We start from the raw sequence: 26,290 nt of genomic DNA, 5'->3' as shown, positions 1-26,290 counted from the left end.
TCTGCTCTCTACGTTCCGCATGCTTTTTCGTATCAATTTCTTTTTACGCTACTTGACGATTTCTTATCTGGACGATTACTGAAGTAATATGTTTTTCCTAAAACTTTAATATATAATTATATATCATGATGTAAAAAAAGAAAAATAAAAGAAATAAAAACGAAATAAAGTAAACGAAATTTCGTTCCTAGATCAAACGAAACATTTTTTTATTGAATTACAACGATAGGATTTATATGCTCGATTGCTGACCTGCCAAGGAACCGAATGAGATAGAGAAAAAAGAGGCATTGACCTCCTTGGCAGGCTGTGCACGCAACTCGCAAGAGACAACACACACATATGTATGTACATGGAGATGTACGTACGCGCAAACGCGTATAGAAGGGTATAATCGCGTCATGACGATAGAAGAACGCGAGCGAGAAACGAATCGTTGCCGTTAAACGAATTCTAAAAGAAAAACTAACGAAATGCTCGTTAAACCGTTAACGGTTGAGTGTGAGTATGCGCTCGAGCGCGAGGCCACAGAGTTTTCAATGTTTTCCCAGATATTATGCGATACACGCCCGCATGTAATTTCTTTTCGCTCGCAAACCTCGTTGCGATTTCGAAATGCTGCTTTGGAATTCGCTACTCGATCTCGCATACATACACTTACATACTTATTTCTTTATGTACATATATATGTAAGTACATAAATATCTATGTACCTATGTACCTATGTTTTAAATGTGGGTCTTACTTTCCTAGGAAACTCGAGATAAATTGCCAACGAAAGAGAGACGAGAATAAGTATTCCCTTTTTCAAGATTAACAATCGGCATTTTTAAAAGAAGCTACGTAATCTTCCGCGAATTAGTTTCTTCGTCTTTTCGTTTCTCAGCGTTTTTATCGCTCCATTATTCGGATATTATACTGAGTGAGAATGGTCTTCATCTTCGTCTATATAACCTTTTTCTTTGTTTATTTTACGAAAACTTCTTTTCTACAAAAAACTTCATTCAAGTGCATTTAACGTATTTGTAATTCATTAAAATAATTTAATAAATTGTTTCGTTCGTATGATTGCATCTTAAATACAACAAATAAGAAGTTACTTCATTCGAAAATAATTCTCGAGTTTATATATTACAAATAAGTGACGAAAGAATGAATCGAGTTTCATATAGCTATCGATTAAAGTATGATCGTTCAGGATATCACAGGAAGCAGCGAGGTGAATATTACGTCAAACGGTTTGTGGAACGGAAAACGGTAAACGGTGTTACGTTTGAGGCGGATTCAAATCGGCTGACCGTTGATTCAATCAATCACTTGACCGAATTTAATTTTTTAAAATTGATAAGATGTAATTAAATTTTTGACGTAGTTCTGGATTCAAAAGAATTCTTTTTTCTTTTTCGCGATATAGAATTTGCTTCGTTTTTTTCGCTACTATTTATTGAATAGAAAAGAGGATAGCGAACGCTAGATAATAATTTTCATTTACTACTGCAACGTTTAATCAAATCCTGGTTCTTAGCGCGCGGAATAGCGGCGTGTAACATTTCCCGTTCGAACTTTCAAGGCAATTCAGAGATGTGCGTTGCACAAAGGAACAATCGTTGGCAATAGGTGCTGGCCTTTGAGACTCAGCTAAGCGTTCAAATAAAGAGACAGAAAGAAAGAAACGTACCGCAAGTACTCAAGGATAAAAATTAGTACTATGATCATTTTGCGTAAACATATGAGAGAAAATAAAACGAAAAAGAAACGATGAGAAGATACAATATCCTAAATATTTTTCAGAAAATGAGATGAATTATTTCTTTTATTATAAAATCGATAGTTTCATTTCTTCTCTATTTTGCTCGTATGAGTACTCGATTTTGTTTTGCTTTTATCAAGTTCTATTTTACAACTTTCTATCCGATCTGTATATACCAATAGGTGTATATACGGCACGTTATTACTTGTGGATAAGATGGACCTAGATAGAATGAACCCTTTCAATTCTACGCTTATGCCGTAGAAATGCTTTCGGACTTTTCATTCGTCTTCGAAATAAGTTTCGAATTTTAGTATGGTCCCAAAGGAAGAAGACGGCTGCTTCGTTTAAAGACTACATCAGCAAGAAACGGGATGTAATTTGTTACTATATTTACGAGCCTTTCTAAGATCATCAGAACTCTCTACATTATAACTTCTGATTCTGCAATGGTACGACTTTTCGTGAAACTTAAGCTATAACTACTTACCGAATTGTGGCGTCTATTTTTGTCTCCTGATATTCTTTCCTTTCCGTCTTTTCCATGAACTTGCCGATGAAATCAAAATCTTTTCAAGAGGAAGAAGCTGTCGTATCCGTTCAATAAACTAGACCACTGGCTCGTTTCTTTAAAAAAAAAAAAAAAGAAAAGAAGAACGAGATTGATTCTTTTCTTGATCACGAGTTCTCTTTACCTACATTTTTTAAAAAACTAGGCTGGACCGCAATTCTACTCTTTCCACAAGACTTGGGACTCTTTCACTCTTTCACCAACTCTTTCTCTCTCTCTCTCTCTCGTTTCCATAATCATGTCTGCCTAGCAGCAAGCTGGTCTTTGCACCCGATTTCTTTTTTTTCTTTTCTTCCAAGTTCTTTCTTTTTTTTTTTTCATCACCTCGACCTATCGTAATACGCAGTGTCTCTTGCTTTCCTGCGAACCCTGAAATAAATACACATACACACAGAACCAAAAGGTCGACCTGTTGTGGGACGACCTAACGAGGTGCGATACAATTAAATGCGGGAAGCCTACTTCGCGAACGATGTACCTTATCCAGCGTTTTTCCTTTTCTTTTGTCGGATTTAATTACCGGCTAGAAGAAACGAGCCTGCCTAATGAGGTTCGATTCTTACGCTTGTGCTATTCCCAGCCGATAGCGTGGATTGCTAATTTTATAAATTTATTAGTGCCAGAATGTGTTATTGTGCGTTTGTGGACGTGTATGAAAGAAAGAAGAAGAGGGAGAAGAGAGAGAGAGAGAGAGAGAGAGAGAGAGAGAGAGGAAGAGAAAGATAGATTACGACCTTCCTTCTCTTCTATCGTTTCGTTCCACTTTAGGATTGATGTTCGACCTTTTCCTCCCACTTTCAAGCATTCCTTTTATCCACGGAGACACGACCTTTCGATCGGCACCTGCACAACTCGCTTTTCCTCTTTTTTCTTCTCTCCTTCGTCGAATTGGTGGAGAACGAGAGAGAACGATTCGCGTTTCCTGATTTCCAGTTTAGGAAGTGCCCGAATTTAAGTTGTACGAGGCCTCCGAACCGGGTTTCTCGACGTATTGAGACACTGAGAAACCTCGTCCTTGATCTGGTACGACCTAATAAGTATTAATGCAATTGATTAAGCTACTTCAAGCTATTCGGAATACTTTCGGTTAAGACACGAGGAAGACAAAGATATAGTTTTTGTTCATCGAGAAATCAGAAATATGTACAACCTTGTTGTTAAATCTTTCCTCAGCCCAATAACATCGTTTCTTTGATACTATGAAACATCGTTTCACTTGTGACGTTAAATGCCTCAAGAGATAAAAAGGAGAGAGAGAGAGAGAGAGAGAGAGAGAAAGAAGGATGTATGTACGTACGAGATTCTCGTGCGTAGACGACGAGTACGTTTCTTTTTTCTTCGTGCTCGTGAAATATCGAGGACACGATCGCAGAGCTTCGCCTTTTACAATCAATTAGAAATCATCAGCGTTCCAGGAATGGGAATCTTGAAGAATCTTCTTTTTCGCCTTTTGTTCTTTTTTGTAGATTCGAAAATGATGGTCTCTGTTTTTTCTACTACCGAGTATCGTGTCATTAACACCTTTCGCTAAAAACAAGTCTTTATATAAGTTGATGCTGATATAATTTGATCACTATCAAACGTTATAATGCAATGTAAAATACAACCAACATTTTCAATCCATTATAAAATCATGTTTAAATATCAAAATGATTAGATTAAAAATAATAACAAATAACTGAATTTTATTCAATTAAACATTATAAAGATTTTATATCATATATCCAATGTAATATGATATGCAAAGTATTGATGTCTATGTTAAATTTTCTTAAATTCGAGTTTTTTTTCCATCACATTAAATAGCCCAAACAATAGTAATGTTGTATCTAAAATAATAATATTACCTCATTTTGGTAATGGAGCAATACTCCATTAATCGTTTCACCGATAACAGTGAGCTCAAGCGTTCAAAGCGACCATTCTGCATTAATCGATAAATAAAAAGCTATCCCCAGCACTGACATTAAAATTCAACGAGATCCTTCATGAATATCACGAATAAAATATCGTGAGTACATTCTGCATCGTAATTTTAAAATATACAGCATACGAAAAGAATTTCTAATCCTGATCAGATGGTAGAACTTTTCACAAAAATAATTGAAATTTTAATTAAGAGACTAAATATAAAGAAATTCGACGTTTTATAATACGATATAAACATAGTGAGTTTATCTATAGGAATAACGAGAGTCGAATCTCAGAAATTAACTAAATTACTCGTATAACCATGCATTAGTTTAATTCTTATCGTTAAAAAAAGTCAGGAAATAAAGAGAAAGAAATTTTACACGTGCCATTTCCAATTATTTCACACGAACGAAGTAATTGGAATGATAATTATTTCATATATAAGAAAAATCAGTAAAAGAAAGAAAAATGTGAAGGTAAACATTCGAAAATTTGCATTTTTGTTATGTTTATGATTGGTAAATGAAAGCATTTCGCCAGTCATGGCAAATGCAAGAATTATTGAGTGATATATCCATGCGGATTGTCATTTGTAAGATAGACGTCGAATTGTGAAATGAGTAAGAGAAAGAAGAGAAAGATCACGAAAGAAGTTAGGCATCTGTATTATATAATTAGGTACGCTTTTGGAGAAATAAAAAGTAGAAATATGACTGAGGAAAACGTTGATCGGTACGTGGGTTTGTGTCAACGTTAAAATCTAATGCGTTAATGAAATTTGTAAAGAGCAATTGCATGCGTGGTAAGGCTCATAAAGAAGAGCTCAAGGAAAATGCCCGTACTCATTCCACGAACTACTTTCTTCGAGTTTACTCTTACAATACTCCGTTACACAATGCTAGAAGCATTCGACAGAAACGACAGCGTAGTCGTTCTTCAATGAGAATACTATTCTACTATAAAAGTTTTTCTCTTAAAATTGAGACATTTCAATAACGAAAGCTATTTAAAAATAAAATTTCTTTTATGTTATATATATATATATATATATATATATATATATATATATCTTATTTCAAATGAAATCTGATTTAGATCGTTTTAATTCTTATCTGGATTTAACTACGAACATATTCGTTTTCGAAGATCGATGAGATGATTTGAAAAATAGACGGGTATCGATCTAAGTCGATCTTTCGTGGATGTTTCAATTTCGCTTACACGACGTGTGCTTATACGGAAAATGTCAAGGTCGACGTATATCAAAGGGGGGAGAAGATTACGTATAAAGTGGAGAATATATGGTATTGTTAAGATAAAAATAGTTTTTTCGCATAGGTAGTATAACTCACGAGCTTTATTTTGGTAACATGTCATTGTTAAGAGTTTAAAAGTGAAGAGAAATAAATCTTAGAAAAAAAACGGAATAATTAAGTTCTTTCCGAACGAATTAACATTAGTATTTTCATTTGGCATTTGTGAATATCCTGTTAGATTCAAGAATGCCTTTTTTCTTATTGAAATTTGAATTGAACACTAAATTGAATCTCCTCTATTTAACTTTAATTTTTCACTGTGTAAGATTTTAAGAAAAAAATAAAATGTGTTAGTTAAACGTAAATTGTTCCGTCTTTCATTTTTTCTTTCTTTGGGACTATTTCGGAGGTTAAAATTTTTTAAATAAAACTTAATCGTTAATTTGTTAATAGAAGAAGCGATGTCTAAGCTTAACTCGTTTGACTCTCGGAAGTACAAGGAAGCTCGACAAAACTTTAAACCATGTGGTTTGTAAATAAAATTTTTCGTAGGCGACTGGTAAAAAAGTGAAGATTCTTCTTCGACGCGATTTTTATTCTTTGTAGAAAGCTCCTACACCGAAACTATTTTTCACGTGGCATTCCCCATTTTCACCTTTCCCCTTGTTCACCTTCACTCGATTGCAAAGTTTCCGTGGTTCAGGAAAAACGTCACGCTACCGAAAAACTTTCGTTATAAGAGAGACCAACTTTCTGACGTTGTTCGTCGAAGTTTTTTCAAAGTATGAATGTAGGTGAAATCAAGAGAAAAAAGAAAGAAAACAGGAAGGCCAATCAAAAAATTCTTCCTATCATTAGAATTCTTTCATTTTTAGTTTGTATTATTCATTTAATAATTGATCTTTATTCCTCATTCGTTTTAATTTATTCAATCACAAAATTGTATAGACGTTAGAAACGTAACGAAATGTTTATAATTTTCATTATTGAAATTCCGTTTCAAATATCTTTGATTAAACTCAATTAATCAAAATAAAATAATAATTAAGAAATTTTTTATTCCGCATCTTATCTTGATAAAAAAATTGAGGTTACACTCGAAGGAAAATAAAAAGAATTCTCTTCCTTTGTAATTTCGAATAGCATAGCAAAGAAGATATAGTCGTATGCGAGATAATTAACACATTTTCCAACGTCGGTCGCCTTTTAGGTAGCGCATCGAGATGATCACGTATGTTCGTGGGTGAGTAAAAGATGGTTGAAAAAGAGAAAAGAAGACTCGATTTTCTTGCTTTGCGTGGAAGTAAGATCGTAAGGTTAGAAAGGAAAGTCCATTCTCGCGCGGCATACCATCAGCCACGCGTGATGATGATGCCTTCGCGCATTCTGGCTCTCAAAGTGAAAGACAGATCGACGATACGTATATTTATCTATAGATATACGAAACTAAGAAAATATTTCAGTACAGATTTGTGCTTTGTGAAAATTCGTGCTCGGACTTGAATGAGATAACTTGTAGAAAGTCCACGTGACGATATTGAACGGCTGCATCAAAGTCCCATGCGTCAAACGACAATGGCCGAGTGACCGATCACGAGCTGTATCCCTATCGGAGAAAGTTTCCTTGCGAGGTCTACCTATCCATTAGACATGGCAATTCACTGCAAAGGAGTGAATTCGATAAGTCACGTAACACGAATAATATTTGCTTTCAGTTTCTGTGTCTGTGATATTTTATTTTTCACGATTGGTGGCAGAAATTTTATTTTTTATGATTGGTAGGAGAAGTTTCGTTCATATTGTATGACGATATTTAAAACATCTCAAAGATACATTGGAATGACTGACCCACTTAAAGTGAAATAATAAATTGAGGGATTTTATACTCTAGTTAAAAAAAAAAAAAAATAAGAATAGAACCTATTGGAACATGAAACCATTGAAAAATTAGACAAACCGAAGTTACATAAGCTTTGCTCGTGACTAAGAAATCTTGAAGCAAGAGTCTCCTTGGATCACGGAATCGGTTTTGTTTTAATGGTTACACACTCTGTATTCTCTCTCTCTCTTCTTCTCTCTCTTCCTTTCTCTCTTTTCCTCTTTCTCTCTCTTTCTTTTCCTCTCTCTCTCTCTCTCTCTCTCTCTCTCTTTTCCTCTTTTTTCTTATCTTATCTACCGATGCCCTACGAGTCATCGAGAACGACGAAGTAGACTCGTTCCTTTAAGAGAAAGGTCGAGCCCGTATTTATGTAGCTGAAGCGAAAGTGTTCAACGAATACCATCGGCTGCTACGTGAGATATCCAATCGGGTCGACATCGATTATTTGGGCGATGGAAACAAAATACAGCTGAGTATCATACGATAATACGGATGTTCATATATCTTGTGACAAATGTTGAATTTTAAAATTTATTTTTATCCAACGAATGACGTTCTTCTGTTTTCGTTTTGAAGAAAAAGAAAACAAAAAGATCCAAAAAAATTGGACTTGAGGACAAAGAGTACGATGAAAAGGAAGCGTTCGTAAAAAAGATAGTAAATTTGTCGATAGCTCATGTAAGTTAAAATATTCGTTAGCCGTCACTTCGAAAGTACGATTTTACATTATTCAAATCGACTCTTACCTTTTGTTCTTGGAGAGACGGATGAGAAAGATCCTCGTCGAGAGAAAAAAAGAAAGAAAGAAGGAAAGAAAGAAAGAAAGAAAGAAAGAAGGATAGAAAGAAGCGAGATAGAGATAGGTAGGTAGGTAAAGGTAGGTAGATAGGTATATAAAATTCCAAGGAACAGCGGTGAGATCCTTTGTCGAGGCGTATATCTCGTGCCGTTCGAAAGCCCGCCACGTATTCTGGGATCGCAGGATAAAATACACGGGGCAGCGCGAGTAGTAGTCTAGTAAAAGGAGGTGTGGTTATGGTCGAAGCTGGTCGACCTCGTTTAGGACCAGTAGAGGCATAACGCGAACACATGCTCGCATCTCGGAGGAGAACTGGCCGAAGGAACGAGTATAAATGGGCTCTGGTAATGGGCTGCATTACGGGAATCAAATTTACAAAACGTATTTCACTTTTATGAATGTATAAAAAGAAAGAATCCAAAGCTTCCTTGATACTTATTTTTGTCATTTTCTTTATTATTCTCACTCGCTCTCACTCTAATAAATTCTAGTATTTTAATAAAAATGCGTGTTTATTCCTATATAAGATTTGAGAGAACATATACTTTCTTTTCTTGTTTTCTCTTTTTATATATTCCTCGTGTGGATTCATCATGTAATTAATTTTTGAAATCGCTTCGTTAACGTTTCGACGATTGAGAGATAGTGAATGAACGCATGCGATTTATACTATATTCGTCGATCATTATTTATCCTTTCATTATTCGGCATAGATTATTAATTATAGATCGTTCAGCTAGATAGAGAGTCTAACAGGCAACGTTTTGCCTTTTTATCATTTGCATTTTCTAGTCACAAAAATTGAATATTGTAGCATGGATCCGGTTTATGTTCTTGCTTTTAACGCGAGTTCTCTGTTCTCAAGTGGTATGCTCAAAAATATTGTGGTTTCGGTATGTTATTTCAAACCGGTTTGAAATGCAAGCGTCGCAAAAGCGACGCTTGAATTTTCCACTCGCTATAGCGTACCTACCTGCGATTTATATTGGTCATTAACGACGTGTGAAACTTGTCCCTTCGTTTTTAAGATCTCAGAAGAAGCTTTGTTTGAATCGATCATTCGCAATTTGATTTTAATTCTCCTTCCGATACGTTGCTATCTCCTATAGATACTAAAAAAAATAATTAAGGAACTAGTGGAGATTTATAAATGATTTTTCATCGAGTTTATTTTCTTTCGAGAAATTATTTTCAAACTAGTACGTTACCACGTATTTTAACGTCATATTCGACCCCATAAAGGATCGCTTAACAATTGGGCACGTTCCTTTAGTATAATTTTAAAAATGTCAATCCATTCGTTCGAAGTGCAGAACCTTGTATGTTTCCTGGCTAACGTCATTGTTTCACCTTCTATTTTCATTTTTTTGTTCCTATAAAAAAAAAGAGAGTAGAGCAAGAAAAGTGAATAAGTTAGTATGCGTAGAACACTTGTACTTTCTATCCGCTTAATAAAGTTTTACGATACTTGGCGATATTCTGCCAGCCTTTTATTATAGGCTAACACCATTGAAGAAAAGGAAGTTCTTAGGAAATTTCTCGAGATAATTATATTATTCTAAAAACTTCAACAATTGAAGTTTTAGAGAACAATATTTCAAAAATTTATCGATATTTATATAAAAAAAATTATCATGATGAAAGCACGTAAAATGTAAATCGAGATAATTTTTTTCTAAATATTAGTTTATAATAAATTTCACGAGAAAAAGAAAAATCTCTAGTTATTTTCACGTCGAATGCTTCGCCTCTTGCTATTTGCTAGTCTCCCAGGAGAAAGTAGAAATATCGTTGCGTCAGATTTAACTGGCGTCGCAGTACTCACGGATAATTTTCATCGTAAGTACGATTCGTCGGGTAGAGCAAAAGGTATGCAAAAAACGTCACCTTGGGATGGAATTTTAGTGGTTGGTGGAAGGAAGGTTACACCTTGCTTCTCTTGCAATTGGAGTCGAATGCGACGTATACTCTCCATCGGCTACAGTTACACACGATCGCGTCGTTCGATCAACGACGAGCTCTCTCTTGTAAATGTGCGACTATGAATCTCTGGAGTGTCGGGAGCTTTATTCGAAGGAAATTCGTTGTACGAATGGTATACCCAAATAAAATATACACGAAATCGTTTCGTGGTCCAATGCTACTTACGTTTCACTTCGTTTATTCATTCGCTCAATACGGACGTGATTAGAATAAAATCGTGACTTTGGAATTAGAACTTTAGACTTTCTTTGTGTTACCATGATCACACCATTTATTCTACGATCATGTAGACACAAAATTAATATTATTTATTTATTAATCATGCTTATTATTTAATACAAAGAGACCAACGAGCACAGTCATCGACGACAAGAATAAATGAATATTTTTCTTTTGAGATCGCGGATACTGCTTGCAATAAAAGTGTCGACGATCTTCTGACTTACACGCAGCCTTTCTTCGAACATCGTACAATAGAAAAAGAGTCTAAATCTGGAAATGGTACGTCATACTACACGCTATCTTACCATTTTCGTCTTTTTTTTTTTTTTATTATTTTTTGAAAAAACGGTTCTCTGTATCTTTTATCAGCGTAAGTGACGCGTCGCATGTAGTAAGCAGTTAATGCTCGACAACTATCAGCGGTGCAAATTCATTCGCAAAAAAACTTCTGGTATTTGTTCCAATATTCTCTCTCTCTCTCTCTTTTCTATCTTTTGACACGCATCACACGAGATTCCCAGACGCCGTACTGTTAGGCATGACTAGCTTTAATGCTCGCAATTGAATGGAAGGCTAACAGTAATTACAGCAAGGGAACGAGGAGAAGCGATCCGCACAATAGCGGAATCGTATATGAATTTTCTCTGCTTTGTTCTTTCCGTTTCTATCTTTCTCTCTCTCTCTCTCTCTCTCTCTCTCTTTCTCTCTCTTTCTCTTTTTCTCTTTCTTTCTTTGTTTCTTTTTTCTTTCCGTCTATCTCTTCGTTTGTTTTTACCGCCTGTTATATATTGAGCCTTCTTTTTTTCTTCTCTTTTCCCTACTACCGTTCTTTTCTCGTACGTATGTCCGGAATCAAGTTTACAGTACGAGTCAGTAATTCGTTCGTCCGTTTCTCGTTTATCCGTCGTGTTTCATTGTATCGTGGGAAATGAAAACGGTCTATAAAAGCATAAATTCCGTAGACGTTTCCAACTGTACATTTAAAATATTTATTTCTCTCTCTTTTTCTCATGCGTTATACTTTATAATCAACCTAATAGATCTTATTCGTCGGTGATAATTCAATAATATAATTATATCTAATCACTTGATGAAAGAGAGAGTAAGAGGGAAAAGGGAAGGACTCACATTTAGAGAAACGTACGATCAAGCACGTTTTCTCAAGTACTTCGGCCACGTCATCTTTCTGGAATGCGTCGAGAAGGTCCGCCTTTCCGGTCGTTGAGGCCAAGAAAACGAGACGATGCGCGAGACGGAAAGCAAAGAAGCTGGAGGGAAGAAAGTCTTTGCATGGCGGATATAGGACGCGTCAAAGGAATCATTCGTTTTCAATAAATATTTTTTTTCCTATTTAAATGTATCTCGTTATCGAATGTTTATGTGAATATGTTTTCCTGAAAATTACTACTTTAAGAGAAAAAAGTCAGAAAGGAAATAAATTATTCGACAATCTAAACATAGTAAAATAAATGAAGAATAAAACGATGCTCTGGTATATCGAATGTATTAAAGTTTCAAGAGTTCATTTTAGAAGGTAAGAATTGTTGATGGTTAAGTACCTTTTTCATACTTTTAAACCAAATACTTGGAAGCGGCTAGCTTTGATCTCTTGAAGCGTGCGAAATTCAGAGAGAAATTCTCTCTTTCTCTCTCTCTCTCTTTTTCTTGATGAGCAAGTTAAACGAAGTTGCTTTTCACGGCTATTCTTACCAGAAATACACCATAACTAATTTCAAGCGTATGGTCGTCGTAATCCTTCGTTCAGGCGATAACGTTGAACGATAAAGTGCACGCGTCTGCTCCGATCGAGATGACAATTATGAGCGATGCAAAGAGAATCGAGATCTCACGGTCTGTTCGTAAACGCTCGGTTAAACATGTGCATGTGTTCGTTTGTCGAGAACGCTTCGCTTAATGTATACGTAGATATATAGTGAAAAGCAATTATAACTTATGTGTTGATAACCGTAACCATATTTTATAGTTTCTCTTTTCTCATATACCTACTTACTTTACGTATTCTAGATATAATTTTTCTTAAAAATATTGCTCGTTATTGTTCCTTATCGTATCTACCAAGATCGTAAAATAAAATAGATAAAGATCGTCTCCAGTTAGGCCATTCCTCGAGTACTGTTAACCTCGGAAGTGTATTTGTAACTCGTTAACAACGTGACTGTCAAAATATTGCGACACGTTGCTCGCGTTAATAGGTTCCAAGAAAGATGTTCTGATGAGATCGTTGGCCTCAGCCTTCTTTTCTCATTCGTCCTATTTGATTCAAATCCGTTCCAGTTCAAAATAAATAGGTAGATAGATATATTCATTTTAATGTACATATGTTGCGCATGCAACATCAGGGAAGATGTATGCTAGTAATAGATCATGTTCCTGTGATATTGGTGATATGTTTCAAAATTTTAATATTTTTAAACGAGTTATAATGATAACAAATAAAAAGTAAAATAATCAAATTCCAAGTATAAAATTTAATTGATGAAACAGTAATCGTAATTTTTTTAACGTGGTAATAATTTCGCTCTTAATGCGAAACCTCTTCGTATTCGATGAGACGTGAGGGATGTAACGGATCATCGAGATTGCGAACGGTACTTTATTCTTAGCCGGAGCACTTGCAGCTCGTGCATGATAATGCGACATTACTAACCGATTTTCTGTCCTTGACGAATTGCTAAAAAGGAGATACCAAGTGAAAAAATAAATAAATAAATACAGACGGAAAGATATCTATTGTATTTGAATAATTCAGTATGATTGAATAAGTTAAAATATAAAATAGTAGTAAAAAAAGTACTGCTATTTGATTAAAAAAGGAAAGGAATATAAGAATACAAAATAAATAAGAAGAAAGAGAAGAAGAGAATGTGTTTCACGAATACGATTTTCCGTTCTCGAGTAAATTTTTATCAAAATTGGCATGCGTATCGGTAACAAGAAATTCTTCATGAATTCCGAGAACTCGCTCCGTTGGATTTCGCATGACTTGTATTTCCGGATATATAACGGAACGTGACATAATTCTAGTAGTCATAGAAACCGACCTTCGCATCTCTCTCTCTCTCTCTCTCTCTCTCTTTTGCTCCGTTTATTGATTCTACGTCATGGTTCGCAACGTACGAATCGTCAAGGGGGAATTGGCAAAATAGTAATTAATTTGATTGGTGTAACATATTCACGCACACAATGAATAAAAATCTTCCTTCGACTCGATCATTTTTGACACTTAATTTTCAAAGAAAGCAGCCTATAAAGGAAATAACAGTTTATCTTTAATTTTGTCACTTTCCAATACTTAATCCACTAGTCACTAATTTTAACTCAATAATAAATTTTCCTCTATATTTCTTTTTCAAGAGATTATAAAATACATTAGGTGAATATGTGAATTCTCGTTAAATTAGTTTAAAAGTCAGTACGTTAAAACAAATCTTTCTTCTTTGCGGCCTTTGAAGATATCTTTGCAAGCTCGTTCGTTTCTCAAAAGAGGATCGGTACTCATGTATCGTTCGTCAATGGCGGGATTCGATCCGACAAGCAGGTCGGAGGAATAAAAGCGAGAACCGGAAGTGAGGCAATTACTCAGTCGAGCGAGCAGCTCAGGTCAATTGTCCTGATTGCATTCACGGTAGCTGCTGTCGACAGGGAAACGTAGACAAGTCGTTTGGTTTGAAGCCTATGAAACGAATCGTCAACTATCGTGTCTTTTATTTTTCCCTTTCTCTGCCTTACTACTCTCGTCTTTTTCTTTCTCCCATTCATAGGTATCTCATGTATAAATACGATAAACGAAGAGAAATCTTCATCTAGTCTCGTGATAAAAACTACTTGACCGTGATATTTATAAGCTAAGAATAGAGCTAAGAATAGAGCTAAGAATAAATAAACAAATAATTAGGTTATTTTTTAATAGTACAATAAATTTTTTACAAAAATATTGAAGGCGAGGCACAGACAGGTTGAAGTTCAACGAAATTTTGTTGCTTATATATTACGCTTAAAAAGTGTCACATCACTTTTTCTAACGAAAGGAAATATTTCCGAGGTCAGCATTCGGACACTTAACCGAGAAACGTTTCGATCGATACCAGTATATAATAATGTTTTGACTATCAAAACAATTTGGTTTACTACAATAGAGATGTTAATGAGTCAGAGAGAGAGGGAGAGAGAGAGAGAGAGAGAGAGAGAGAGAGATGATTTCGAAAAAAAACGAGTAGACAGTAGAGGCCTCGTCTCGATCAAAATATATGAGGTCGCCAAAATAGGAGCACAGATAAATTGATAATAAAATAAACCGCATCGTGAACTAGAGAAGTAGCAGTGCATCTTCATTTTCTTTCTATCCTTTTTCTTCCTTTTCTCTTTCTCTTCAATAAATATGTACTTGCGGAGATATTCCTATAATGTTATTCTTTCGCGTTAAAACTATCTTCCCACTTCGCATGAGTCCAAAGAGAATTGATTCTATTTTATTTATAGCAAGAAGGATTCATTGGTTCATTTCTCGTGAATCTCAGATTTTACGATCATCTTGTCGGTCTTATTTTATACGAAATATCCTTACATTCCTATTCGTTATTCGTCCATTATTATTTATTCACTGAAGTTTAAAGTAGCCTAAACACGTAGAGCTTCACAAAATTGCAGATGCAATCTGTACGTGCACCAGAACTAAATGAAGCATGCAACAGAGTTGTTTTCAAGAATGGTAAAGAGTATGGACTGCGTATCGAGAGCCGAACGATCGCTAATTCGCCTCTTTCCTTTCAGGGACGATGATGTAACGGGACTTTCGCTGTCGCTGCAGTGAAGCAACGATGTCCGCACAATGCAATCGCTTCGTGCAGAACGCTTGGAAGAAGGAGTTCTGTTCGAATTGCTTCAAGCCGAGAGAGGAACACACATCGAACGAGGACGCGCTAAGGTTCAATATCGAAAAGGCTTCTTCCAATCTAAAGGCCGACAGTTTCAGGCTCCAGGTAGCTAAATCGTGAGCGTTGTTTTTTATTTTCGAGAGTGAGAGAGATGCTTGTTTTAATTCGACAGCCTCGATGTATCAGGCTGTGTATACCGTTCGATCGACCAGTACAAGGTCGAGAAGATTAACGATCGTGCCAACTGGAAACTGGATTGCTCGCAATTCATAAATGCTTGGACGAATAACCGGAAAAACTTGGCGTATTCCTGGCATCTGTCGCGTCCGGCCATCGTTGGAACGAGCACTCGAGTAAACGGGATTGGTAATGATTCACGGGGAAAGACAAGTACTTGCAAATAGCGGAATCGGCATAACTCGCTAATAAATGCCCGTTATTAGATAAAACGTATCGAAGATTATCGCAATAATTACGTGGGTCGATGAAACGGAGATTGAATTGGAAAGTTTACATAAAAAACGTTAAAACATGACGATTAATGAATTAAAATAGTTGCGGCGATGTAATTAAATAGTCGATAAAACTCATAACAGAAAGAATTGTAAAACCGAATCTCATTTCGAAATGAACCCTCTGTTCATTAACCGAGGCTATTGCTAGTAGCAAGGTCTATGTGTTGCGAGTGTAAACTCACTGGAAGTGGGTCGTCCAAGTGAAGAGTCTCGTTTAAAATCAGTATCTCATACATATACATCAGGTTGTTGTAGTTGGCGTGCGTATGCGTTAGAAAATTTTAAAAGAGCAACAGGCCGAACAAGTTCCCATCTTTTTTTCATATACTACTCTGACCGTAGATATCTACATAGCTACGTAGTTGTTAGTGTTATGGCCATCGTGAAAGCGTTCTTCGTACGCTTGAAACCGTCATGGAATTAAAATCGACATTAATGCGAGATTTACCCTCGATTTGCCTCTCAAATGCTATACAATTATAGAGAAATTACGAAGTTCTAGTATATTTCGTGGAAAATACCATTTGATTTATAAATGGAACTGCAAATAAAGCTCGATCAAGTGTCCTTTCATGATTTTTACGATCGAAATGGTACTGATAAACGTAAAAAAGGAGAGATAGATGGTGTCTTTTGATCAAAATCAAATTTTATTGAGTTTCCAAAGGAGAAAACTTTAACGAATCTCTTTTGGCAGATATCATCGGTGGTCACGCCATGGATTTTTAGTCGAAATAAACTTTCATTTCCTCCGATAAGGCGAATGAACGTATTATGTATATTGTATGGCAAAGTTCTATCCCACTTTCCAACAAGATTTTCTTTCGACTTTAATCAGTCATAAAGTCTACGTCTAACGACGAAAATAAATTTAGAGACTGAAACTGACCCGAGTTCAGCAAGAATTTTCAGTCTTATGTCATTGTTAGCTTTTTATTGAGTCTCATAAAATGTCGAGATAAGTTATTAAATAAATCATATATCGTGGGAAAAGCGTATGGGCACTTTGCCCGTATACTACACTAAAGCTCGATGATTCGCGATTTCTCTAATGAGATTTCAAAGTATTATCCAGTTTTCTACATGAAAATGTGTTACTACTAAATCGACGATATCAATACGATTACGCTTGAAATACGATTAAAATATAATCAAAGAAGCATGAGAAAATTTATATTTCATTTCTCATTTTATCTATCTTTGTATGGATTCATATTATCTAACTTTTTCCTCGAACAGTTTTCTTATATTGTTCAAGAAAAGGAATAAGATCTATCATAATTTTGTGACATCGTGGTAAATTATTTAATGATCCTTTTCTTATTTTCACGTAATCTCCAGAGTATCCTGAGAGTAAAAGAGTCGGTGCAAAAGGATCAAAAGAAGAAGAACGTGGCCTTTCCGGAATTTCTAACGGAGGTGATAGGTTACGGCGGCGATGACTTTCTATCCGACGATGAGGAGGACATCGAGCAAGTGCTTGTGGACTCTCTGAACGCGGAAGAAGATGCAATACCTGATAGTGAGGAGGAACGTACTTTGAGCAATCTAACCCGCGCCAATACAAATTTCAATACCGTTACGGCGAATCTTAGCGAAATCATTCCTACAAATGAAATGAACAAATCTTCAACGACTGCTGCAGCATCGACAAGAACATTTGCTTCATTGATGCTCGGTAGGATTCAAAAGGACGCCGATGGGAAAAAAACGACGCTCTTAGTATCCGTCACTCCTTTTGGTGGAGATGAATCTTTGCCGACCGCTAAAAGGCCAAGTGATCGGAAGATTACTGTGAATGGTTTTTCGAACGTCACTAAGTCCGCCACTCTTAATAACTCGATGGAGTCGAAAAACGAGGTGAGTCGAATGTAAAAATGTTCATAACTATGAAATTTTTAAATGTCAATTTTATGTAAAAAATATAAACGTATTTAGAAATATAATCAATCATTTTTATTATATCCTTGCCAAGTGAAGTTGATACAGTAAGATATTACTTCGAGTTTATACTGCTTTTCACTGGGTTGATGAAATATTGCTCGATCTTTGCACATTAGAAAAGGTTGTTGTTGGAACAGGTTGAGATATATGTTGTTTTGTTGCACTGGAAAACGCAAGTAATGTTCTAACTTTATACTATTTCGGCTCTATTATTTTTCATTGTTATGAGTTAAAAGGTCTTACGTAAAATGTTCAATTACGCCATATCTTCGTTTATGAAATCAATAGGATATATCAATAGTCATCGTCACTCATTGTTATGTATATTTGTTAAGGCAAGAGTATACTAAAAGAAAATTTTTGATTAAATTAACGATACAACTTTCACAGATTACCTTGAAGACATTGAAGAAGATCACAGTTGATAGGAAAGACGATAAACGCGAGCAGAGTAGCGATTCTTCGAAATTGGAGAAGATTGCGGACATGCCGCTGATTACTTCGACAAATTTGATATCCGTAATACAGAGGAACGAATCGACGGAAATCGACAATACTGTTGTTAGTATCACTGATAAGAATCTCGAGAATGCTACGAATAGTGCAGAGTTTGGTGTAAAATGTGAGAAAAAATTAGCGAGTATTTCGCGCAGCCCAGCTATCAAAAAAACAGACAATGAAAAACCAAAGATCGCGATTCAATTGATACAAAGTAATAATAATAGTAATTGTTCGAACTATGAATTTTCAAAGAACATCGAGAAAGAATGTCCGATGAAAGAGAATGAAATCAAAGTGAACTTGACATCTTTGAAAAAAAACGAGGAAGCTGCTGAAAGCGATAGACCGTTAATTCTTCGTGATAAAAAGATTAACAAAATTACTGCTGTAGGTGTAGATGATAAAAAAACTGAAAAAACAGACTCGTCTGAGGCTATCGTAGAAAAGTTTAATTTCAAAGAGAGTCGTGAATTGGCCGGTGAACCTGATGGCAAGGCTGATGAAGAGGAAATTATAGAACCACCGGCTTTACCAAGGAGTCCACCACCTATGGAATCCAGGTCATCGATTCAAGGTGAAACGGATAAAGTCTCTCTAATCGCTACGGAACCGAGGCCGTCTTTTCTTCATGGTTCTGTCAGTATGGACGCAAAATCGAAACCCGTGGTACCTCAAAAGCCGTCGACATTCGTTGGGACAAAGTCTGTTCTACCGGAGAGTGAGCCCACATGTGATATTAGTTGTGCCAATATGAAAAGGATCAACGCTAATTACGTTTTACCACCACCGTCGGTACAAAATGTTACTAACAGGACACTTCCGAGTACAGGTTGGTAAGAGTTATTTATTAGTTTATTTTCTATAGATTAATAAGCTATTATTTTGACGATTTCTTTCACGTATGTTAGGTACAGTTGTGTCACAGATTCCAAATTCAACGAGATACGTGACCAAAACCGAAGTAGAGAATTCTTCTTTAAATATCATTGGACGATCCGTTGCAACGAATAAAGTAACGAAGGATAAAATAGAACGAAACGATCAAATTAATCACAGAACAAGCGTGTCTACTTACGAATCGGTCAAAGAAAAGAAAACGATTTCAACGAACGGTCGTGATATTGGCGAAAGTACAGATGCAGAAGAAGATGGCTTGGAACCAACTCGATTGGTAAACAATAAAAGAAGAATGGCGCCAAGACCACCAGAAGTTACGGAGGATCTTCCAACAAGTTCGAGCTTGTTTGCGAGAAATCCTAGTGCGAATCTGAAATCAGATTCGCCGGTTGTACGCGAAAAAGAGAAGAGGGAGAGAGCCTCGTCTTGTAGCCCAAAGTTTAGGAAAGCTGTTTGCGAAGCACCGGATCCAACTGGTTCATCTCATTCGAATGATGAGCCCTCCTCCTCATCTTCGAAAAGGACTATATCCTTGTCGCAGGATAGTTTGACGAACGGATCGGAAACAAGAGAGGGAAAGAAACGAGGTAGATCGAGATTTTCACTAAAGAGATTTCTCAGAATGGGTTCGAGAAAGGACGTCGACATGACCAGCGGCCACGCTTCAAATTCACGACTCGATGAAATACCTTCGACACCGCAACCGAAACTGCGCTTAGAAATCATTCATCCTCTTGAGCTCGATGGTGCTGCAGTTGAAGTCGTGGGAAACGATAGAATCACCAGGATCGGCGAGGATCAGACGGATTTCTGCGGTTCGAGAAGTGAAGCCACAAAGATGACACGTTCTCCCAATGGTTCTCAACAGTATTCTTCGACTGGTAAGCTTTCTCAATCATAACGTCTCTCTTTTAAATTTATTTATCTAATTAATACTTTTTCTCGTAAAAAGATTGAATTTTAATTTCATTTCAAACAAAATAGTAAAGATAGAGCTCAATTCATTCTGATATGCGTTAAAAGCTTTTCGTATACTCATTTTTTTTTCGTTCAAATACTTTGTCCTTTTAAAAATGAGTATGGCGCGAATTTCGGTAAAGATCTTAGATGTCTGTTCACAGTTAGACCAGGAAAGCCACCACCTCCACCAAGGAATCAATCTTTGGAGAATTGGTCTCGAGTAGATCAATCGAACAAACCTATCAGACCACCGCCACCGCGTGTCGAAACGACGCAACAATTCTTGGATAGAAACGAAAAATCAGTAGGCAAGATGACGACGACGACGACGACGACAATGACGACGACTGCACCGTCCTCTTGGCAACCGTCGAATTCATCCTCGGCCAGCTCAGACTTGATTTACGCGAATCTGGGTAAGTTCAGACCTATACAATGTAACTAATGTGACTCATCGTGGTCTTTTCACGCGAATCCTGTGAATGTTAACAGCCATACTCATACGATCCCTCGCGTTAGCCGCTTAAACGTACGAAAGAGTGATGCAAAAAACGCTTTTATTATTGCTAGATTCTTTGTTTCGACGATATTGTGGTTCTTTTTTTTATTTTATTTAATGTAAGTTAAATGAGAGCATAACAAAATTATTCTTCAAACTATACTCTTCTTCTCGGTACTCGACCATATTCTCTTTTATATGTCGTGAGATGAGTTAAACTTCGTACAATCGCTTTTATTCTTAAGAAGCCATTACTAGTAATTCACAACGATAAATGACTATGTCTCATACGTAAAATAGTTCATAATATTCTGTGATAGATATATACACACATATATATATACATATATAAACATACATAAATACATATATTATATCTACATGCATACATATATCTATATATACGTACATATGTATATGCGTCGTATATCGTGCTTTTATGAAACTAAAAGTCGAAAGTCGATGATTAGCACGATCAAAAGTGTACGCATGCTATCTGTTTTTTCTCACTATGGTGACGATGTTTGCCACGAAGAAGAGTTTGAGAATGGCTGGTTTTTATTAGATAGACTAGCGTATCAATTTTCTTTTTTATGCAATAATGTTCTTCTGTGGTATTGTAATCGACATAGAATCTTGTACATACGTAAACACGTCAAAGATAAAAAAAGAATAGAAAAGAAAGTAAAAAATAAAAATAGAAAAATAACGAAGAAGCCTGTAATATTATTTGACGTTTTATGTTTTTTTTTTAATAAAAATATTTTTGCCTGAAAAAGACATCGGAGAGTCTTGTTTTTCTTAGTCAAATCAACCAAGACGTTCTTTTTTGTTGCGTTCGTGTCACCTTTCTTATCTCCTTTTTATAATAGGTGTCTCGCTTGGTCCTTGCATTTCTGCGCGTGTCATTTCGTTTCGCGAAAATATTTCGGCATTTTATTAATTGAGCGGGAGAGAAAAATGGTGCGCAATGCGCGATGTCCGAACGCCAATGAAAATGGAGCCAAGTTTTTGATATCGATTATCTAGGATCTTAGCTTTGGTCTATATAATTATTTTATATCATCTGTATCATACAAAATAATTTTATTCCTTTTACAAAAATTATATTTTTTAAGTATTGTCCTATATAAATCATCCGATAATAAAATTATATCTTCGATGAATAGATGACTGGAGCATCTTTGTAAAAGTGCTTAAAGCTTGCAAGATAATGATGTTTAAAAAAAATAAAAAACTGCAAAAATTATCATCGGTTTTGCCTTTGAGCCATCTTTTAACAACAGCGTTTGTGTTGCGCAGAGCTCTTCTAACTGACGCTGGGTGCAATTAACGCCGCATGCATTGATTAAATACATCAGCATCGTGTTCACTGGAATTAGGTATTTAGGTACAAGGAATGTCTGCTAATTTCAACATCTCCCGAATCTTCTCAATCATAGCGCTATCAAACCGGTACTTATGTCTGCCGAAACCTTAAAAAACTGAAACTTTGTTTTTTATTAATATCAATAATGCGATAATATATTGTAAATACTCTTGCATCTTCGATAATCACAAATTTGCCTTAGCGATGTCAATGTAACGACTAATTCATTATTTCTCTGTTCATGTCATACACATGCACTTGTGAAAAAAAATAATAAAAAAATAGAAATTTGAAGAAAATTTCTGTATATCGTAAAAATATTTCATGATTATTGTGCCTGTGCCTTGTCATTTAATTCTTGCTGACGACCAAATAGGGTTGAGTTCTACTTCGCAGTATAGAGTATGTAATACATACATATATAGATATATACATGAGATACATAGATTAGTATTGAATGTACGATTGTTATGCGGCTAATACGCTAGTTACTTGTAGTAGCTAGCCTGTTTTGTGACAATGCCTTGTGTCTTGTGGTACTAACCCGTGGCGCTTGACGATGGCGGACGTGCCTGCAGCAGCGGAGGATGTTACAGGTGAGGTGCGCAGTGCCCTGGCACCCTCGAAACCTCAAAGAACCGCCAGTATGAGAGACCAAACAACATCCCAGCCTTTGATAAAGAAGCATGGCTCTTCGTCCCAAAATTTGAACCAAAACGATTACGAGACAGCCGCAACTATTACGCTACCAACTTCCGATTCGCTGGTAATGAAAATCAGCTAAGAAGTATTCATTAATTTTCTGAATTATTCTTTTCAGATATCGTTATTTATTTATTCTTTTTTTTTTAAATCATATGCTTCAATTGTTTTGTACGCTTTTTGTAAAAGTTCAAGTCCAATGAAATGTTTTCAAGATATTGCACCTTTTACTCGACATAGACAACAAGGCATTAGGTTTGAACTCGTTTCAGACGTTGAACGATAGCCACGTCTATGAGTGTTTGTCCAGCTCACCGGAATGCGATTCGAGTCTAGAGCTACGTCATGGCAACGGATCCCATCATCCCAGCTGCAAGCGGAAATCCGACAGTAGTGTTATGGATCCAGGCGTAGAATTCAAATTCAATCACCACCACCACCACCATCATCATCATCATCAACCCTTTCTCAGATCAACATCGTTACCCTATTGCGGTAGCGAAACCGAAAGCGAACTTTATGCACCGTATACTTTTTACACTGGTGATGAGGTACATTTTTGTTTCACCTTTTTCTCGATCTCGTTTCATTTTTTTTTTTTTATCGAATTTGAACACAATAAACTTTTATTTATATGAAGGGTATAGAATATGTATAAAGATGCCAGAAGAAAGAAAAATATGGCACAAGATAGAATCCTTTTTGTAAATTAATCCCAAAAAAAGAGAAGAGATAAAAGCAATAATAGATTTAATAATGCTCATAGAATAATGGAAGAGGAAATAGAAAGATTTACTAGGATGAAATTAATAAGATTATTCTTTTTAAATGTTTGAAATATTATATGACGGGGAAGTATACAATGTTGTTTCTAAAATAAATTACTTAAATGTGCAGGGTGCAGAAGAGGATCAGGATTGGAAGAGCAAAGATGACGAGCTAAGGTTGAATCAATTGAGACAACGAAGAGGACGTAGCATTGTTCATCGAAGTCTAGAAGATAACTATGGCGCTGTTATCGTGGCGAATCATGAGGCACTCGCACAATTTGTCGAACAAGTAAATTTTCTAAAAAAAAAATCACAAAAGCTTTTCTTTTCTTTTTCAATTCATAAGAAATAGGATAACAAAAGAATATAAATTAGTTGCAGGTGAACCAAGTTGCCCAAGTACCTGTAAGTCTTCGTGCCTTGAAAAATTTGAATCCTCGTCTCTGCAATTTCACCATTGACGCAAACACGTCCGTTTTCATTGGTAGGCGAATATTCTGCTCGGCTAGTTGGAATGAGCAAAACGTCAGCCTGTGCATCGCATTCGATCAAGCGATGCACGTGTCGCGAAAGGAATTCTACCTGGCGCCAATAATTGAGTTCATAGAGACCGTGCCGAAAGAGATTTCCGAGCGAGTCAGTTTATCCGCCGGCAAGGACATGGAAGGTGATTTATTCTCTATTTTCTGGAAAGAATTTTTGTCGAAAGAAATTTGTGATATTAAGAAAGAAAAATTATTTTTTGATCTTTACGAAAATTAACGAGCAGAAGATAATATCGATTCATACTTAAGATTTTCATAATTAAACATTTGAATAAACTATCATTTGTATTAGATCTTAGAAAATAATATTTGAAGTAAAGGTATATTGATGGACAATGTAATCGATTTTCTTACAGCGGCGATCTCGGTTTTCCCACGATTACAAGTAAGTACGATTCAAGGCTTTGGATTAGCCACGAAGGATTCCCAAGACGAAGGTATAACAAGAGAGTCCTCGTTCGTCTTACTTCAATTCGTTAACGCACTGAAAAGTCTTCAAGCACGAGGAATCGAAGAATCCTCAAAAAGTCTGAGCAACGTGATACTTTGTCGAGAGGATAAAGACGTCTGCTATCGACTTTATCTGTTGCAAGGGTCGGTAAATTTCTTTTTTTCTATGTGCCCTTGTAGAAAATATTTACTTGTTGTAAAACGATGATAGCTATTGTTAAACGACTTCTTGTTCCGCAGATTAAATGTGGACACGTGCGACGTCAAACGAGAAGAAAAAATTTCCTTGTGTCAGTGTGCTTTGGTGGCTCTTCAACAACTACACTTGACGAAGAAACTTCCTCTCGTGCAAGAATTATTGTTACGTGAAAAAGCAGTTACTCTTTCTCAGGTACATAAGATAAATTTTCTGCCTTGTAATTTCCATTACTATAATATGCTTCTTGAATGCATTTAATACGATTCGACATTTTTTTACCAACATGTAATTCATTGTATAATTTAATTCTAATATATATATCTAAATTTAAATGAACAATCAACCTTTTTTTATACTATCGTTGTCAATAATATTAATTGGGCAGATAAAATCTTTACTCGAGTTCACTCTTTGGGGTCCAGCCGATGTCACTCTTGGTGGACCACGAGAAAGGGAAGTGGCTCTTCAAAGATGGCTCGATCTTGAGAGAGCAACTATTCTCCATGCTTTAGTAAGAACGCGAGCACCTTTGACGATAACCGACGAATATCAACTGCTATTTTTAGTTCGCACCAGCGCGAAAATGATGTGTGAGGCATCGATTTTATTGGATGAACAGCGCAATCGTTTGTCGCGAGTCTGTTAAAGTGATATAATTTATTTGTTTTATGTAATTATGAAATTATTTATCGAAAAATCGAAATTTAAGATAGGAAATATCTATTTCATTATGAATTGTGAATGGCGTTAATATCTTAAGTTTTTAAAGCGATAAAAGATGTGCACTTAACAGTAGTCCAATGACTTCTTTGTATTATATTTTATTATATTTAATTTTCTTTTTATAAAAGAAATTTAAGAATTCTCTTTTATAATTAATACACCGTAACATTTATAATAAGATATTTTTACTATGTGACTACTGTTAAATATGTTACCCAATGTATCTAGATCTGATAATAAATATACTAATTTAGTATATTTAATAATGGTAATTTAGATATTCAAAAATACATGCCAAACAAAGGCCGATCAAAACGTGATAATGCATGCTTGATTTATCAAATAATTTCTATCGATAGTCTTGTCTGAAAATTTATTTATAAGTACATTATTTTTGATCATTGTTAATTATTTTAAGAGTAAAGCAAGCATATATTTGTTGGAAGTTCTATTTCATGCAGAACAAAAAGTTTATGCTTTATATACATTCTAATATAATGTTGTTTATAATCAGACATTTTTGTACAAAGAAAACGTGCCTACATTGTAATACTCATAATAAAAGATAAATTTTGTTAAGTTATTCCTTTCATTAAATATTCTATTCCTGAAACGATGTTGCATGCGACGATAAAGAATATAAAAAAATTAGCAATACTCATAAATAATCAAATTGAATGAAATTATCGTAAACATTAAGAAAATAAAGCTTTTATTTTAATGAATGTAAATATGTGTACATATTTACATTTATAAAAAATCACGTGTTCATTCTATTTTATTTTGCACAATATTTACTTTTGCATAAAAGTTGAAAATGTGTATAAAAATTGGTTGGGGAAAATGGACGAGATTGACGTCGAGAGAAGAGAAAAGGATCCATTTATTCATACGGTAAACTGGTGCACACGAATGATATGAAAAAAGTTTTTAATTAAACTTTATGA

The 26,290-nt window shown here is 35.5% G+C and overlaps 1 protein-coding gene across 4 annotated transcripts in view; it reads left to right on the top strand.

The window, feature by feature from the left end:
- Positions 1-25,892, top strand: part of LOC118444306 (uncharacterized) — a 41,640-nt gene extending 15,748 nt beyond the window's left edge. Inside the window, exons 1-13 of one of the 4 annotated variants that reach the window (XM_085664586.1) lie at positions 10,551-10,653; positions 15,166-15,374; positions 17,126-17,644; positions 18,119-19,058; positions 19,138-20,007; positions 20,248-20,502; positions 22,533-22,720; positions 22,929-23,207; positions 23,554-23,715; positions 23,802-24,093; positions 24,328-24,565; positions 24,662-24,812; positions 25,006-25,892. In XM_085664586.1, coding sequence (XP_085520712.1) covers positions 15,213-15,374; positions 17,126-17,644; positions 18,119-19,058; positions 19,138-20,007; positions 20,248-20,502; positions 22,533-22,720; positions 22,929-23,207; positions 23,554-23,715; positions 23,802-24,093; positions 24,328-24,565; positions 24,662-24,812; positions 25,006-25,266 — 4,317 coding nt within the window. In that variant the 5' untranslated portion in view covers positions 10,551-10,653; positions 15,166-15,212 and the 3' untranslated portion in view covers positions 25,267-25,892. Of the gene's footprint in view, positions 1-10,550; positions 10,654-15,165; positions 15,375-17,125; positions 17,645-18,118; positions 19,059-19,137; positions 20,008-20,247; positions 20,503-22,532; positions 22,721-22,928; positions 23,208-23,553; positions 23,716-23,801; positions 24,094-24,327; positions 24,566-24,661; positions 24,813-25,005 lie in introns of those variants that run through there. The other 3 variants (XM_035872473.2, XM_035872464.2, XM_085664587.1) reach the window with 3 other exon arrangements.
- The last annotated feature ends 398 nt before the right edge of the window (positions 25,893-26,290 follow it).

Source organism: Vespa mandarinia, chromosome 2, assembly GCF_050613455.1.
Source record: "Vespa mandarinia isolate Hongniang chromosome 2, ASM5061345v1, whole genome shotgun sequence".
In the NCBI taxonomy this organism is placed as follows: Eukaryota; Metazoa; Arthropoda; class Insecta; order Hymenoptera; family Vespidae; genus Vespa; species Vespa mandarinia.
The sequence above is the reverse complement of the archived record's forward strand: the minus strand, read 5'-3'. Positions and strand labels throughout refer to the sequence as shown.